Source organism: Phoxinus phoxinus, assembly GCF_949152265.1.
Source record: "Phoxinus phoxinus genome assembly, chromosome: 12".
NCBI lineage: Eukaryota > Metazoa > Chordata > Actinopteri > Cypriniformes > Leuciscidae > Phoxinus > Phoxinus phoxinus.
This window is the reverse complement of record NC_136887.1, coordinates 6,564,485-6,580,601: the sequence shown is the minus strand read 5'-3', so window position 1 is coordinate 6,580,601 and position 16,117 is coordinate 6,564,485. Positions and strand designations below refer to the sequence as shown.

General features: G+C 39.8%; 1 protein-coding gene across 2 annotated transcripts in view; it reads right to left on the bottom strand.

Moving 5' to 3' along the window:
- The window catches only part of atrx (ATRX chromatin remodeler), a 54,732-nt gene that overhangs the window by 13,599 nt on the left and 25,016 nt on the right, over window positions 1-16,117 (bottom strand). For both annotated transcript variants that reach the window (XM_079630229.1, XM_079630230.1), the window contains exons 23-30: window positions 13,917-14,047; window positions 11,644-11,738; window positions 11,418-11,557; window positions 8,434-8,587; window positions 8,245-8,345; window positions 6,571-6,679; window positions 6,301-6,478; window positions 5,831-6,022 (exon numbers count right to left, since the gene is read on the bottom strand). In XM_079630229.1, coding sequence (XP_079486355.1) covers window positions 5,831-6,022; window positions 6,301-6,478; window positions 6,571-6,679; window positions 8,245-8,345; window positions 8,434-8,587; window positions 11,418-11,557; window positions 11,644-11,738; window positions 13,917-14,047 — 1,100 coding nt within the window. The remainder of the gene's footprint in view (window positions 1-5,830; window positions 6,023-6,300; window positions 6,479-6,570; window positions 6,680-8,244; window positions 8,346-8,433; window positions 8,588-11,417; window positions 11,558-11,643; window positions 11,739-13,916; window positions 14,048-16,117) is intronic.

The following is a 16,117-nucleotide window of genomic DNA, read 5'->3' as shown; positions in this document are numbered from 1 at the left end:
TGTGAGTCTTTGACTTTTTTGTGCTGTTGCCCATACATCCTTTTGAAAACAGATCGTTGACCCCCATAACAATAATAACAAAGCTTGAGTAAACTGACATACAAGTTACTTTTGAACTATTAATGTGCATTCTCTCACTAGCTGGAAAAAGTGTTTATACACTGTGTCCTAACCCAGCTTTAAATGTGACAAAATAACTTAATGTAGATACACCGAGAAACTGAGTTAGAAGGTGCACCAATCACTTACATTTCCAGACACATTCCCTAAGCAGCGCAAATCGATATTACTGACAGAACTGGTTGTGTCTTGGCACTTTGAATTGTTCATTACTAAATTGTTCAAGAAAATTGACCTTTCGTTGCACGACTTGCATCATATGTCTAATTATGCACCATTTCAATCGTTCATGTTGGCCAGTTCTACTCATAATCTATCAAGACTGTTATGCAAAGAGCTTTCTGGCAAAACCGTCTTAAGTTTTGCCTGAACAGTGGCACTCTTAATGCATTACTTGACAGCTTGTTTGCTCTCTGCACGACATTTTTTTTTGAAAAATTGGCTTTAACAGCTATCAATTAAAGGCTGACAGCAGTAGGTATGTTTCTTGCAAGTTTTCCTAAAATAGAAAGCTGAAACCTAGACACGGCTCCCAAATCACTGCTGGTGAAACAGAACATTAAAATAAACTTGAAGAGCTCTGCTCAACTACATACATTTACGACTTGGCAAACAAGAGGCAATTTACTTAAGACACAGTCCCAGATGAACGCTGCTGGTGTGAAAAACGCAATCAGGTTCAAAGTCACAAGGTCCTTTTTCTTGCCATTTGGCTTCCTACTAAATAATTTTCAGCACATTTACAGCTATTTCTGCCCAATTGCCTCTTAAGGTTTTTGATCATGCGGCCTTATATTAAATGCAATCCATATTCACAAACACGGTTTTATTTCTCTCATTACCACAGCTATAAACTTCTGCTGTACGCTATTTAGAAAGACAGGGAAAATAGAAGTGTGACGGGCTACAGCCATAAAAAAAGCTAAAGAAACGGGAAAAGTGTGGAAGAAGAGTTTCTTTTTTGTTAAACTATAGATGTCCTGTTCAGATTTTTTAACAAAAAGTGAAACTTGACCTTTGTGATCTGAAAATGGGCATCCATGTGAACAAAAATCGTACCTAGCATTTTAAAATGAAGAGCCTAATGCGTGCCTCAGATTTCACAAGACACTACGTTTGACATGCAGGTGCACAAACCAAAGAAACCAAGGGGTCCGGGGCAAGAGACTCAAGGAATGTGAAGGATTGAGATATTTGTAATACCTAACCTTAGCCAGGCAAAACGTACTCTACAGCTGCACACAAATTATACACATAACCTCAGTGCCCTGATATAAACAGTCTGCGTCTGCAGCAGAGCTCTTGATGTTTGGCACAGGACCGCATGTCAGATGTCCATCAGGAATATCATTCTATACAACTTTTCTACTGTTTACTAAATCGGAGGACTTTAGGTGAGAACTTCGACGACGTACTGCAGTTCACACCTTCAGGTCTTTCATCCAAGTTGGGGCAAATATCTAAAAATGGAGGGTTGAAGGCAACCACTCATTTAAGGAACATCTGGGGGACTTATTAAGGCCGGTTCCTGCACCTAATTACCTCAACTAAAGTCTGTTCCTTTGCTCAACGAGAGCCAGTCGGCAGGGGAGCCTGAGCAAAAGCAAATTACCACTTTCCCACCGATGGACCACTTTTGGGAAGTGTACACACCGACCCGACCGTGTCACTCGAGTCTGCCCAAGGGTCTCAGCTCTATAAAAGGGCCTCCGAAGAGCCCGAGGCAGGGCCAGACCCCAAGCTGGGTGGCTCTTGTGTCTGGGCCAAAGCACTCTTCTTTGTCATTAGAGTGGAAGTCCGCTAGCTTCCTTTGTCTCCAATTAGTTTCTCTGGAAAGCAAAAGAACATCCTAAAAGGGGTTTGGAATAATGACTGTTCATCAGGTCGGGGGAGGTTTACAGCGTTCCTTTGAAAACTTCAGAGACTAAATAGTGAATCAGCGTAACAGATGGCCTTCATGATGGCATGATGTTTGGGTGAGCAGAAACGGCACACAGGTTCAGAAGCGGGTTGTGTGCTTTAGATGGAGAGGGGGTGGGGGGAGTCTTCCCAGAAACACTAGGGAAAGTAACAGGGCAGTAACTTGGGGGGGAGCTTTGCTATCGCTAGATCAGAGTAAGTTTATAGCGTACTATTACAGAGGGAATTGCTTATACTCTGTATCCTCGAGGCTTTTAAGGAAATGTTAACTTTACTATCAGGTTTCATTTGAATTTTAATGTGTAATACTTATACAAACAAACAAAAATTGTATTAGCGGTGGGCAAGTAAATGTCTACCTCAGGCAAGCTAAATATATTATGTGGTTAGTCGTTTTATGTTTATTTCATGAGCTTTTTTTTTTCTTCAGCCCTTTTACCAAATTGAGGACATGCCTGAATACTTTTAAAAACAATTAAATCAACAACTGAAATATATTAAAAACATCCTAGGTTAAATTCTAAAATTGTACACTGAGGATCATCTTTATTACGAACAATATTTGGTAGTGGTAAAAAAAAAAAACATTTCGAAAGCTTTTTTGGCAATGGCCTTGAATGGTTGAGATTAAATGCAGAAAACACTACAATGCCTTTAAAATGTGGGAACATTTTATGAATTTACTTCCCACTGTGCTTTAAGAAAGAATCCAAATGATGTTACAATTTTATTCATCATTCATTTAATGGAGGGGGGGAATAATGTAGTAACTGGGTTGCATGCAAAAGCAGCTAAATATTATATTTTTGGTAATTAAAGTTTGTGATGTACGATAAATTGACAAAATTATGTCGTCGCTGTAAGGTTTTAATAATGTAATTGAGAATGTACAAATAGAATTGTAGCTTAGTTATTCAAAATTATATTAGCTAATAGTGCAACACCTCTTAGTTCTCAGTCCAAAAGTGGTTTTGTAACAGTGGTTACAAAAAAAGTGCAAGTGTCATATTCTTTTGGCTTATTAAAAAAGGATCAAGGCATTGACAGACACATGCACAAGGTAAGGAAAAGGGCGATGGGTAGAGGTCTGCCAAGTTTAGAAATATTTCCTGTGTTCCATAAACTTGGCGAGGGCATTGTGAGAAATAGAGATATGACTACAGGCTTTGAGGGATGACTGACTCATCTTCAGACGATTACAGGCAGCAGATTCCCATCCATAACAGCTGACTTGCTGCATTCTGGTGCACATATGGCCGAATGTGGTCATCTGCTGTGTGCAAAGGGTGGGCTTCATCTCCGATTAAACGCTTGATAAAGAACAAGCTTCTCAAACATCAACTACAGGGAGACTTCAGCAGTAAGGTGTCATCAAATCTCGATCATCGAATTAAAAAATGGAATCGTCGATGCTGCCACGCCCCCATGTTACGTTCGGTCGGCTTGCCAAGCGGAAAAAACCCGTTTATATAGGCTACTGTCTATGAAAAAAAAACACGCGTGCTGAAATGCTGCGAGTCAACCTCCTCTCTGGGCCGCACACCCGACGAGAAGCGCCGCGTCTATGACAACTCGAGATATCGCACACACCGGACGAGAAGCGCCGCGTCCATGACATCTCGAGGTATCGCACACACCGGACGAGAAGCGCCGCGTCCATGACAACTCGAGGTATCGCACACCGGGCGCTCTGTGGCGCGGCAGGATTAATTTAACAAAGGTCCTGAGCCGTTGCTGGGCGCCGTAGACAGACGCCGAATGGCGCCGCCGGTGTGTGTGTGTACACTGTTTGTTTGTTTGTTTTGTTGTGAACTTGAATGTCATCTTCTGTGAAGAAGACTGCAGTTACAAAAGAGAAACTAGATCGCAGGTTATTTTGTTGTAGTTTCCAATTGACTGAAATAAGTTATTGCTACATTATGTTCTTAATAAATGTTTTAAATTTGACAATGTAGTGTGGTACATTGTGAACAAAGGTCAGATATTATGCATAAAAGTCTGGTCTAAAAATGGCATAGCAACCTGTGCTTTAAAAAAAAAAGAAAGTAAAAACCGAGAATCGAATCGAACTGTGACCTTAGAATCGAAAATGTAATCGAATCGAGGATTTAGAGAATCGTGACACCCCTATTCAGCAGAGAGATGAGGGGGTCGTATAGCCATCATAACACTTCTGTGCTAAGCTGCTGTGTTGCGTGCTTTTAGACACATTTGGTGCATTTAATTTTATTAAATTTTCAACAATATTATTGATCTGCCTGCATTGACACCATTATATGAGAACTGAACTTAGCTGGACAATGACATTACTGGTTTCTCCAGAGTGGCTAGCTAGCTAGCTATATATATATATAAATTAACTAAATGTATTTATTTTTTTACAACAAAAATTAACCATCGCTGAACTTACTTAAGCTGGAATGTGACGCTATTTTCTTCTGGAAACAAATTTTGTTGCATTATATTCTGTGAAGCTACTTTGAAACAATCTGTATTGTAAAAAGCGCTATATAAATAAAGGTGACTTGGTGTACTAGATGCCTTTGCCTCCAATTACAGGATCCCAGCATCACCGGTTCTGCAATATAAAGCTCTTCAGTAAACAAGGGTCACAAGAGGTAGCTGTGTGCAGCTGCGAGCTGTTGTGAATGATTAGATGCACAATCGAAGGCCAATGTGGTCTTGTAAAATCTTCAGGGGTTCTCTCCTGTTATTATCTCTGAGCACAGGTGCACAAAGGGGACAAAACTATTAAGACAAGAGCAGAGCACTTTTCTTCCAATCCGCATCCAACATAAAAATGCCGAATGGTTTGGAAGCCAGTAAATAACAGTGTCTCATCCATTGAGAACATCAAAAGGAAACGTGCAAGGAACAAAACAGGCCAGGAGCATTCGACTTCAGCCCGAGTGCACAAATGATTCTGATTGTGGGGATCGTAGAAAGATTTATTCCGTACCTAGTCTTGGATCAATCGTGCATCAAGCTCAAGACTACAAGCTCAGACAAACAGACTAATGAAGACCCATTAGAAGCACAGAGATTGAAAAAAAAAAAGGTATGTGCGAAAGGTGTTCAGATATAAACTATGATATGAAAGAGAAACGGATTGCTTTGTAATGTTTCTGTCACATTATAATCATACTACCAAATTTACTTCACGTTTGCTCAGAAAAGTCCATTATCTCTGTCCACCTGCAAGTCTAATTTGAGATTTTAATTTTGTCTCTAAATGGCGGTGTCAGGGTGGATGCTCACTGATGACATAAAACAGCCAAGACTTTGGTCACACTTTACAATACTGACTGGCTAAGATGTATATAGCACAGATTTACATATATATATATATATTTTTTTTTACTTTTCACACAAGATCTCACTGGGGTTACAACAACTGTAAATGACAGATGCAAATTGCTTGATTGTTTATATTGTCGCACAATGTAAACTGTATTATCGCCAAGCTTTATGTATAAAGTTGGATATTCAATCCAACTTTATTCACATTCATACAGTACACTCATACAAAGCCATATAGCAACTGCTTGATTGCTTGTATCAAAGCAAAATGTAGATCATATTATCAACCAGCTCTAAACTGCTAAACGCAACTATAAGTCATGAAGATATTAAGATATTATAAACATTAACATATTGGTTTTCTATTAACCTGCTTTGAAACAATGTGTATTGTGAAAAGCTCTATACAAATAAATCTGACTTGACAAATTTAGGCAAAACACCAATATGTTTTCTGTTGGAGAAATGAAACCAATGAAGTGGTTTTCACCTTGGGCAACATGGGTGTGGTCCGCTTGCTCTTCTTCTCAGAGGGATCGTCCAGCAGGTCGGGCTCAAATGTGTAGAGCTCCGTCAGTTCGTTCATCGTAAAGTGACGTTCAATCTGCTGTTGGTCAACCACTCTGAAGGACAGCGACTGTTTGGTGACCTGCCGGTCATAGATCTTATCCTCCATGGTTCCCTTTAGAAACAAAAAACATAACAGATCTGATCACTGAGATGCCGTCATGCTTTGCAGATAAAGCAATCCCAGAGAGTTGTATGCTCTTGGATGAAAATATTAGCCAAGCTTGTTGCAGAATCAGAAAACAAGTGCATATAAAAATATAACTAGCTTAGCAACGTGTTAATTGAGTCTCTCAACTAACTCTCCATTCAAAAGCCCTGTCGGTAAATAAACGTGTGGATTTTTCTACATCGAAATGAACAACAAATAAACTCATCCAAATATTTTCTCACCTGAGCCAAAAACCTGTAGACAAACACAGTCTTCACTTGACCAAAGCGATAGACTCTGAAAATACTCTGAACGTCGTAGGATGGGTTCCATGAGGCATCAAAAATGATGACCCTGTTTGCAGCTACCAAGTTGATCCCGAGAGAACCAGCTCTGGTTGAGATGAGGAACAATCGACCCCTGTGGAGAACAAGAACAAGAGTGCTTGACACTAGTTGGAAACTGAGGAACGGATCCACTGCTTGCTACTTCAAAGGGAAAAGTGTTTTTACCGAACATTACTGGTGTCATTGAACTCCTCTGCCCATTTCTTCCTGGTCAAGGCGTTCGTGGAACCATCCAGGCGGTAGTAGTCAATGTTTCTGAACCACTTGCCCTCACCTTGAAGAACAACAGCACAGCCAGTTAACAAGCCATTTTTAGCAAAGGTTTTCTGCAGCGGTCAAGGTTCCCACACCTTGGTTAACTTCACATTTAAGAAGCTTTCAAGGACTTTCCATGTCCAATACCCTCAAACGCAAAGAATTTAATGTGGGGACACGTTTCAAGTGAGAGTAAGGTTACATCATGTTACCTTGCAAGATGCATTGTTACAGTTTTGCGCGCGTGAACGTCATGGCAACGTACAACACAGAGTACCTCACGCGGGAAACACTTAACGTAACGAGTAAATGCGCGTAACTAACGTAAATCAAGCAAGCTAGTGTGTATAGGCCACGAAGTGTTGGTGAAATAACACGGAATAATATGGAATTTTTTCCAGAAAACTTCTTGCACTTTTTAAGGAAATTAAACATGTATGTTTATAACAAACTTTCAAGGACCCGTGGGAACCCTGGCAGGGTGTGTGCTGTACATGAAGAGCTCTGGGGAAAGTATGCACCCTACATAGGTGGCAAAGTCTCGTGTTCAGCATCTAATATTGTGGCCTCCCACACTCGTGTTCATACCTAACATTTCAATATGTTTCCAATTATTCCTCTGTGATCTTTTCATTACAAATTGCAAAGCCTTAAGCAAACATTTTTTTGCAAAATAAAAAAGGCCTAATCATTTTCAAAATGAAAGTAAAAACAGCTGCGAGGGTTTAATTAGGACCATGACCTTATTCCAGAGGCTTTATATTTACATGCGCATATTTGCGTGTTTCTGCAGACACTTAACCCAGATCTGAGTCAGATGTGCGCGCAAATATACGTTTTCGCATGTAACCACAGTTTGCACTCACTAGATCAGTGCTCACTTTGCTTTTTTATTTGCTAAAATCAATGTTAAATTTACAGCAAATATAATTCAAATAAAATGGCAGGATTGGCCATAAACATACAACAGAAAACTCCTATTAAACACATGGGCCACTGTACAAACCATATGAAGTCATAAATAAGGAACAATATTAGAAGTTTATATTATAATCCCACCAGCAAGACAAAGTCCAAAGGCGTTTAAAAAAAAAAAACATCTATTACTGTATATTAATATTTAAATCTATTAAATACTAGCATACCTAAAATACTGGAATAATGCTTGGCTATTTAATAACAGCTTAGCATGTGACATCAGTCAAAAGGGAAAGTCGTTTAAGAGGCAGAGACACTCATTACATTTTGAAAGACTGAGAAGCAAACCAAAATTTGAAGAAAAACGAATTTGAAAGAAAAATAAGCAAAAATAGTTTTCTTTGGAAACATGGATTGACTCATTGACCATTTCTTGTTCATGACATGGTAAGAATTTAAAATTATGTACACTGCACAAAATAGTAAATCAAATATACTGTTGTTAACTGCAAGAGAGTTTATTAAGAATGAAAAGCATGCAGACTTTGAGTGGCATAGATGTCAGACTAACCCTGAAAACAAAAGAGTTTATAAAGCAGTGTGCTCGAGGCTGAGGGGAAACATTGCTGAAAGTGCAATAATTAACTAAATACCAGCATGTCTAACCTTTGTACGGTGAAACTTTCCCTTCCTCTTTGGCTCTGCCTGCCAACTCCAGAAAATCCTCGATGAGGTCCAGAGAAATGAGAGACTGGCTGAACACCAACCTGAGCACACAATCATTACATACATGATCACATGACACTGAAGACAATGAGTCCTGAGCTGATGCGACTATGACAACGCACAACTCACACTTTATCTTCCACGTCTTCAGCCATACGGAGGATCTCAAAAAGCAGCACCATTTTCCCAGAATGCTCTAGCACCTCTGAATCTGGCTCGGTCACAAACTCTTTGTACCAGTCTGGTGATGGGCTGCCAGGACCGGAGTGTGACGGGGCCCGAACTGAGGAAAACACACATATACACACTGTTAGGACTATATTTGCAGAAGACAGGGATCTTATGGCGCTTTTCCATTACCAGTACCAGCTCGACTCGACTCAGCTCGTCTCAGCTCGTCTCGTCTCGGCTCGCGTTTCGCTCCGTTTTCCATTGCATAGTACTTCCACAATAGTACCTGGTAGTCGTCATAGCGACGCGACACACACCCGCTACCCACACACACAGGACAATGGAGGAAATCGAGTGTATGCTGTTTTACATAATATTAGTAATGGGTATATCACGCAATCTCTGGCAAAACTATTTAAAAATGCCGGGGTTATTCAGGATACTCCGTCTGGCGCGTGCAATGATGGCGCAGTGAATAGTGACGATTCTCGCTGACCAATCAGCAGTCTCCCGTGTGTCACGTCACGTTTTAGTATCGCCTCAGCTCGCTTAGAACCTCGCCGGAGGTGATACGAAAAAAAGTACCTGGAAGCAGGTACTGGTACAACTTTTACACAGTGGAAAACCAAACAGAGGCGAGTCGAGTCGAGGTGAGGCGAGCCAAGGCGAGCTGGTACTGTGCAGTGGAAAAGCGCCATTAGATCCAAACCTTCAGCACAAGAAAAATCATAAAAAGGGACCAGAAGTTATTGTGACTTGAGTCAGGTTAAAAATCTACCAAGATATTAATGAATAACTTTTTTTCGCACATTTTTTTTGTTAACTGTAAATAGTGTGTGTGTTAAAAATTAATTTGTGGAATTGCACACGTGTGAACTGTTATCAAACTAACTGTATAAAAATATATCACCTGGGTCATTAGGCTATGTTTACATGCACAACTTCTGTTTCAATCGGACTGAACTCATTCATTTTCCATGTCTAAAGACGTTTCCATTTTCAACGCCAAATATAGGAAAATCCACGGACAACTAACAGGCATTAGGACGAACGTAAAGAGGGCGCTTGAGAAGCATGCGCACAAATCAGCAATATTTTTGATTTATTGGCGTAAAGTTTGTGCACAATGACAAACAGGAGTGCAACATTCTTGAAAAGCAATAAGCAGAGTGGACTACCATAACATCAATGAAAAACATTAGGTAACACTTTATTTTACAGTGTCCATGTTACATGTACTTACAATAGTATTAACAGTTAATTATGCATAATTACATGCAACTAACCCTCAACCAAATCCTAATCCTACCCTAATCCTATAGTAAGTACATGTACTTAATTAATATTACTCAGTGCTTAAAAATGTCAAACAAATTTCACCTATAATATCAGGCTATAATTTACTGTTATGCGTGTTTGTCAGAACCTGCAGTCGCTGTGTGACGCGCGTTCGCTGCGGGCGTATCGTGACGAGCTGGACGCGCGGCGAGAGAAGGCCGTTCGAAACTTGTGTTAGTTGGTCCGATCGATTGTGCAATCAATTTTCGAACGTAAAGTGACAGCCCTACACAACACTAAACAAAGTGATCGGGTTAATGTGCGCGTTTATATGTCACTTGACATTTTTTGACATGCGCAAATATACAGTTTCCCGCTGTTTGCGCATTATAACTATTCTCCTATATTGGTTCTGAAGGATAACAAATTTTAAGAGTCGACTTCAAATATGCTTTCTTACCTAAACATCACGTTGAAGAATACTGATTTTAGCATTTAAGGTATAGATGAAGATTAAGTCAAGCAATTCAGGTGTCGGACTTTAGCTTTTGTCTTTATGCACTTCCTGGCCATTAAGCTCAAGGTACAGTTGTGCCTTTGTCTCTATGATAATGTTAAGGTTTGAGCAATCAAGTCAGGATGATTGGATTAGCAATACAATAGAGTGTTATATGCTGATTGGTTCTGGAGCAATCCAGATGCAATACAGGTTTTTCACTAGAGAGAATCAACTCCTCCCTGCTGTCGCTCCACCCCCAGAAGTCTCCTCCCCCTTGAAATGTATATAACTACAATGCAATACTGTATTAGAGTTAGACTGATTTTGGAACCCGCAGCCGTGTTCAATAAATAACAACTTCTGAACGCGATCCCAACTGTCTCACTGGTCTCTGCTTCGATCAAGAAAAACTTTACAACAGTTCTTTAATTTAAACAGCAGACTTAATATCCATTTCTGGTCATAATTTGGAGAAAACGAGCATCTGTGGATTAGAATCCGAAAGAACGAGGAGTGGTGGGACGTTGTCCTGCTCCACTTCACAGACGCTGAGTGAAAGGAGGATTTTAGAAAGACGGGACACTCGTCCCGGAACTTTATTCATACTCGTAAACGGCATTTTAATCAACAGGAACAACAGCTCATTTCATGCGTCATACGCCATTACGCTATTTCAACGTCATTCCACATGCGCAGTCATTTCAGTTTCGGTTTTCAATCCGATCAAGTGTTTTGATCGTGTTCTCTTGATCGGATTAGAAAAGGAATAAACCGCCCCTTTCAATCCGATCAAATTTAATTCGGATCGATTAAGGTGTTTACATGAAGGCTTTTCAGTCCGATTGAGCCATCAAACGTAGCCAGTGATAAAGTAAATCAACCACTATTAGCAATAATAACACTGCCTAAAGGTCCTTGCACACTGAGTCCGAAATTCACGTTAAAAAATAAATACGACCTCACGTTTAGTCAATAACGTTTACACACTGCCTCCGAAACTTTCGTCCGTCATAAAATAATCAGGTACGATTTTCTGTGCTTTTAGCATCCGTAGCAAACAGTGTTTTTCACAATTAAGAGCCACCAAAAGACGAATACGAAAATTTCTGGCTCCGTGTGCAAGGACCTGAACTGGTATCCGAGGAGGTGATGGTGTCAGTCATACCCTCCTCCACAGGCTCGGCTCGGTTCCTCCCCTCAGGGTTTCCTCCGCGAGAGCTGGTGTTCCACTCCTTAATCACTTCCAGCTCATCACTGTCAGACTTGTCTGAGCCTTTGTCTTTTCCTTTGCCTCGTTTCTTCTTCCTGTAAGGGGGTTTAGGAAACCAGATCAGTCATAATAGAGATAGGAAACAGGACAATTGCTAAGGAAGAGAGGGCTCATTTCAAACCTTTTGGGCTTCTCGTCTTCAGAGGTTAAACTCATTGAGGACTCCTCTGTCTCTGAGGCTATGAACTCCTCCATACTGTCCTCGTCGAAGTATCCCTGTTGGTATGAAAAAAAAAAAAAAAAAAAAGAGTTAAAGGACGAGTTTACGTATCATCTCATACCATTTTTGCTCATTTTCAAAACGCATATTAATGAAACCTGAGAGATGTCTGTCCCTCCACTGAAAGTCCAAGTAACCAAAACGTAGAAGATCCAAAAAGGTGTTCAAATAAATCCACATAAATCGAGCAGTTTAATCCAAGTCTTGTGAAGCGATATGATAATTTTATATGATGAACAGATGTAATGTAGTCTTTTATTTACATAATAGCACACATACATAGTCCATATCACATATGGTAAACATTGATGTTATTGCGTGTCAAGCACCAGAACAAACATCACTGGTTCTCACGCAACACACGCAAGTTTGAGCTTCGGTGTTGTTCATAATACTTGATGTGCTTATATGTATGCATGTTAATCCTTGTTTATGTAAATAAAAGCCTGATCAAATCTGTTCATCATATAAAGTGATTGCGTCTCTCCGTAAGACTTGGATTAAACCGCTCATATTGATACATTTTTAACACCTTTATGACCTTTTTGGATCTTCTATGCTTTGGTTATCTGGACTTTCAATGGCGGGACAGAAACAGTCCAGGTTTCATTGAAAAATAAATCTTATATTGTGTAAATATCTTAAGTTATGTTTCGAAGATTAACCAAACTCTTATGGAACGAGGGTGAGTTATTTATGACGTTATTGAGTGAACTATCCCTTTAAATGCTGTAACTAATGGATTTTATAGTTTTCTATGGCTTAGCACAATAAACCTGGGATAGATAATGTGAACCTGAGCACGTGCAAAAGTGATTATTTGAAAACTAAGGACGCATTTACACTGCAGGTCTTGATGCCCAATTACGATAGTGACTATATCTGATTTTTTTAGATATCCGATATCTGCATTTACACTAGGGGTGGGGAAAAAAATCGATTCTTAGATGCATCGCGATGCGGACGTGGACGATTCTGAATCGATTCACAAATGCCAAAAATCGATTTTCAAAAAAAAAAAAAAAAAAAAAAAATTTTTTTTTTTTTTTTTTTTTTGAAAATCGATAATAACGTAATATTGACGGAACGCAAAAGACGGAACTCTGAAGCGTGGAAACAATATTGTCAAAGCTTCCACCCGGCTCGGAAAGGGCAAAGCGCATTACACAATCAATCGCAACTTTTATTGCCAAGGATTTGCATCCAGTCGTTGAGAACCAGGGCTTTCGCGCTATGTTGCACACTTTGGAGCCGAGATACAACATCCCATCTCGGAGATATTTTACAGACACAGCGATCCCCACACTCTACAACAAGACCAAAACCGAAGTCATGGAATCACTGAAGAAAGCGGGTAGGACAGCTGTAACATGTGATGCGTGGACATCCGTATTTTATGTTAATAGAGATTCAGAATATGTTGAAGTTTGTTATAATTTGTTATTGTTGTGATTTTTACTGTAGTGAATTTACTGTTGTGAAATGGAAAATCAATAATCGAGAATCGAGAATCGTTAATAATCGAAAATCGACTGTAATCGAATCGGGACTTCAATAATCGTAATCGAATCGAATCGGGAAATCAGACAGATTAACCACCCCTAATTTACACTTCCCGAAACAACAACAAGGAACGTGACACAATGGACACAGACGAAATGATAATAAAACTGTTTTCCACACAATCTTAAAGTTCAGCAAAACATTGGCGGAGAGGGAAAAAAAGAAGAAAGCACGTTGCAGCCTGGGCATTAAAAAGATGTCACTTGTTATTCTATATACACGTCATTTTTTTTTCAATTACGCAAGACTCGCATTTACAGGAATATCCGATATGTCCACTCACATGGCAGACGCAAATGCATCCGATTTATTTAATGTGAATGAGGCCTGAAATCGATCGGAGAATATCGGAATCCATGTGCTTTTGTCTTGCTTAAACGTTCATGGGTCATATCCAATCTGTGCCACACGGGAGGAGAAAAAAATTCGGGATTGGGTCACTTGAACCATGTAATGTGCGGCCTAGAGAACATCATGCGGCTCCCTAGTCATTTTTTTAGTCCTGCATGTGCACAGAAAGCGATGATATTAGGAAAAGTTCTCCCTTAAGTAAATTCCCTCAGGTTGTGTTTCCAGAGAAGTCTGCAGTCCGCTTGTCTTTATTCCCTCACCTTGTTTTCTTTACTGATATAGTCCAGCTGGAGGCACCACGGATGGGTCCAGATTCTGCTGAGCATCTGGAAATCCTGGAAGAGTTTGGTTCCCGCACGACCTCTTCCACCCTCCACGGCAGAACCGACACCTGTTGAGAGGGTTTAGACGTTTAGTGCCCGCAGCCTCTATCCCAGCATGCCAGAGCACCCCAAATCCTGCATTCAGATTAGCCCCGGAGGATTAACTGAGCAGGTAAACAAGCTCTTAGGACTGTGAGAGGCTCATGCTGCCTGTTTTCACACTGATACTTAGAAAAAAACAAAGCCAAAAAATTATTTGGTAGAAAGACTTTGCTACAAATATCTTAAAATTGTCATTTCTGCAATTCACCAAAGCGGATTTGCCAAACAAATGACTGCTATGTTCAAAAACAAACACTAGCATATTGTATATTGCACAGTGCCTGAAGCCTGTGTTCTAGGGATGAGCACGAGTACCAGTGATGATCTTTCATGAAATTTAAAATCTATTTATCTTTTTGATTGGTCATAGCAGCACTTTGTGCGGAACTTTGAGATTTGATTGGTTACCGTAAGGACAGCATGACGGAGAACTAAAGTGAAGCAATGGCTTTGAAAGCATACACTACAGTGATGCCTGGAATCACTAATGGCGCTTTTCCACTGCATGGTACGGCTCGGTACGGCTCGGTTCGGGCTCGGTACGGTTCGGCGCGGAACGGTTCGGCTCGCTTCGCTTTTCCACTGCGTGGTACGACTCAACTCGGTACGGCACGGTTCGGTTCGCTTTAGCTCGGTTGCTTTTCCACTGCAGTTAGTACCGTTTCGTGGGTGGGACTGATCGTTAATAGTTGTCGCCTCTTTGTCCCTACACTGTTTGTAGGTCCGGCGGCAATCAACGAGAGGAACGTCTGCACCTCGTCTACTGACCACGATTCAGCCATTTATTCTTTTATTTTTTTTTAACTTATTTTGTCAAGTAAATACTCTAAAAACAGTTGCTACTGCGTTGGCTGTTGTCTGGCTATTTAAATCTAGCGGGTTTAATGTCTCGTGTCGTGTTGCAAATACAATGACGCTGAAGTGACGATTCTGTCTGACCAATCAGTGATCTGCAGTGTTTTTACGTCACGTTTAGTATCGGTACGGTACGCTTGGAACCTCAACAGAGGTGGTACCATTTAAAGCGAGCCGTACCGTACCGTACTATGCAGTGGAAATGCGCCATAAGTGAGCCGTACCGAACCGAGCCGTACCGTACCATGCAGTGGAAAAGCGCCAAAGCGTGCCGTGCCGTACCGAACCGTACCGTACCATGCAGTGGAAAAGCGCCATAAGCCGATGAAAATACAGTAAAGTGCAAGAGATGTCTTATACTTTACATTATAATGAGAAAAATCTTTGTCCATATTTCAGTGTGTTGTTAGAGGATCGCATCCACAATAGGAGATACACATTCTGACAAGCACAACTTCAACTTGTGCATTTGAGTAATTTTGTGCAGTTGTAATATTTTGCCTGCGTATACATATCCGATTATTCTCATATAGGATGTGTTCGGTTGAGTTAATTTACCTAAAAGCTTGCAAAGAGTTTCAGTTTACTGGTGTTCATTAACTCTGCAAAGTAGAATGCACTTCTAAAAGTAATAATAATAAAAATAAAAAACATTTTTAAATGATGAAAGAATTTTCTAAGTAATATTCAAGAATAATATTCAAAGTTGACTTCTGTAGCATCCCATTGTTTGCCCAAAAAATAAACAGAATTGTTACATTTTCATTTGGATAAATGCACAATATTATTAAATTGTGGAAGTTTTATGCCTGAACAATTTATGTTTTATGCCTATTATTTGATTACCACAGTCTTTCATTATAAATTTGTATTAAATAAAAAAATCAAGTAGTTAGCACTGAGTTTCTGAATTTTGTTTGTCGGAATAAACTATTTCATAGGGCCCTACTATTGTAAAAATGTTACAAAAAATCTTTAATAAGTTTAAAGAGTTCAATTGCCTACACATGCTTTTTGACGTAATACTTAATTAAACCATTAAAAGCTGAATACAGAAAAATGTATAAAACAGATTTTATAGAGCCCGAAAAATTTACTAATTGTATAAGCTTATATTTTAATTAATTAGATATGTTTTTTGACTAATAAAATGAAATGTAAACATTCAAACAGAATCCAAA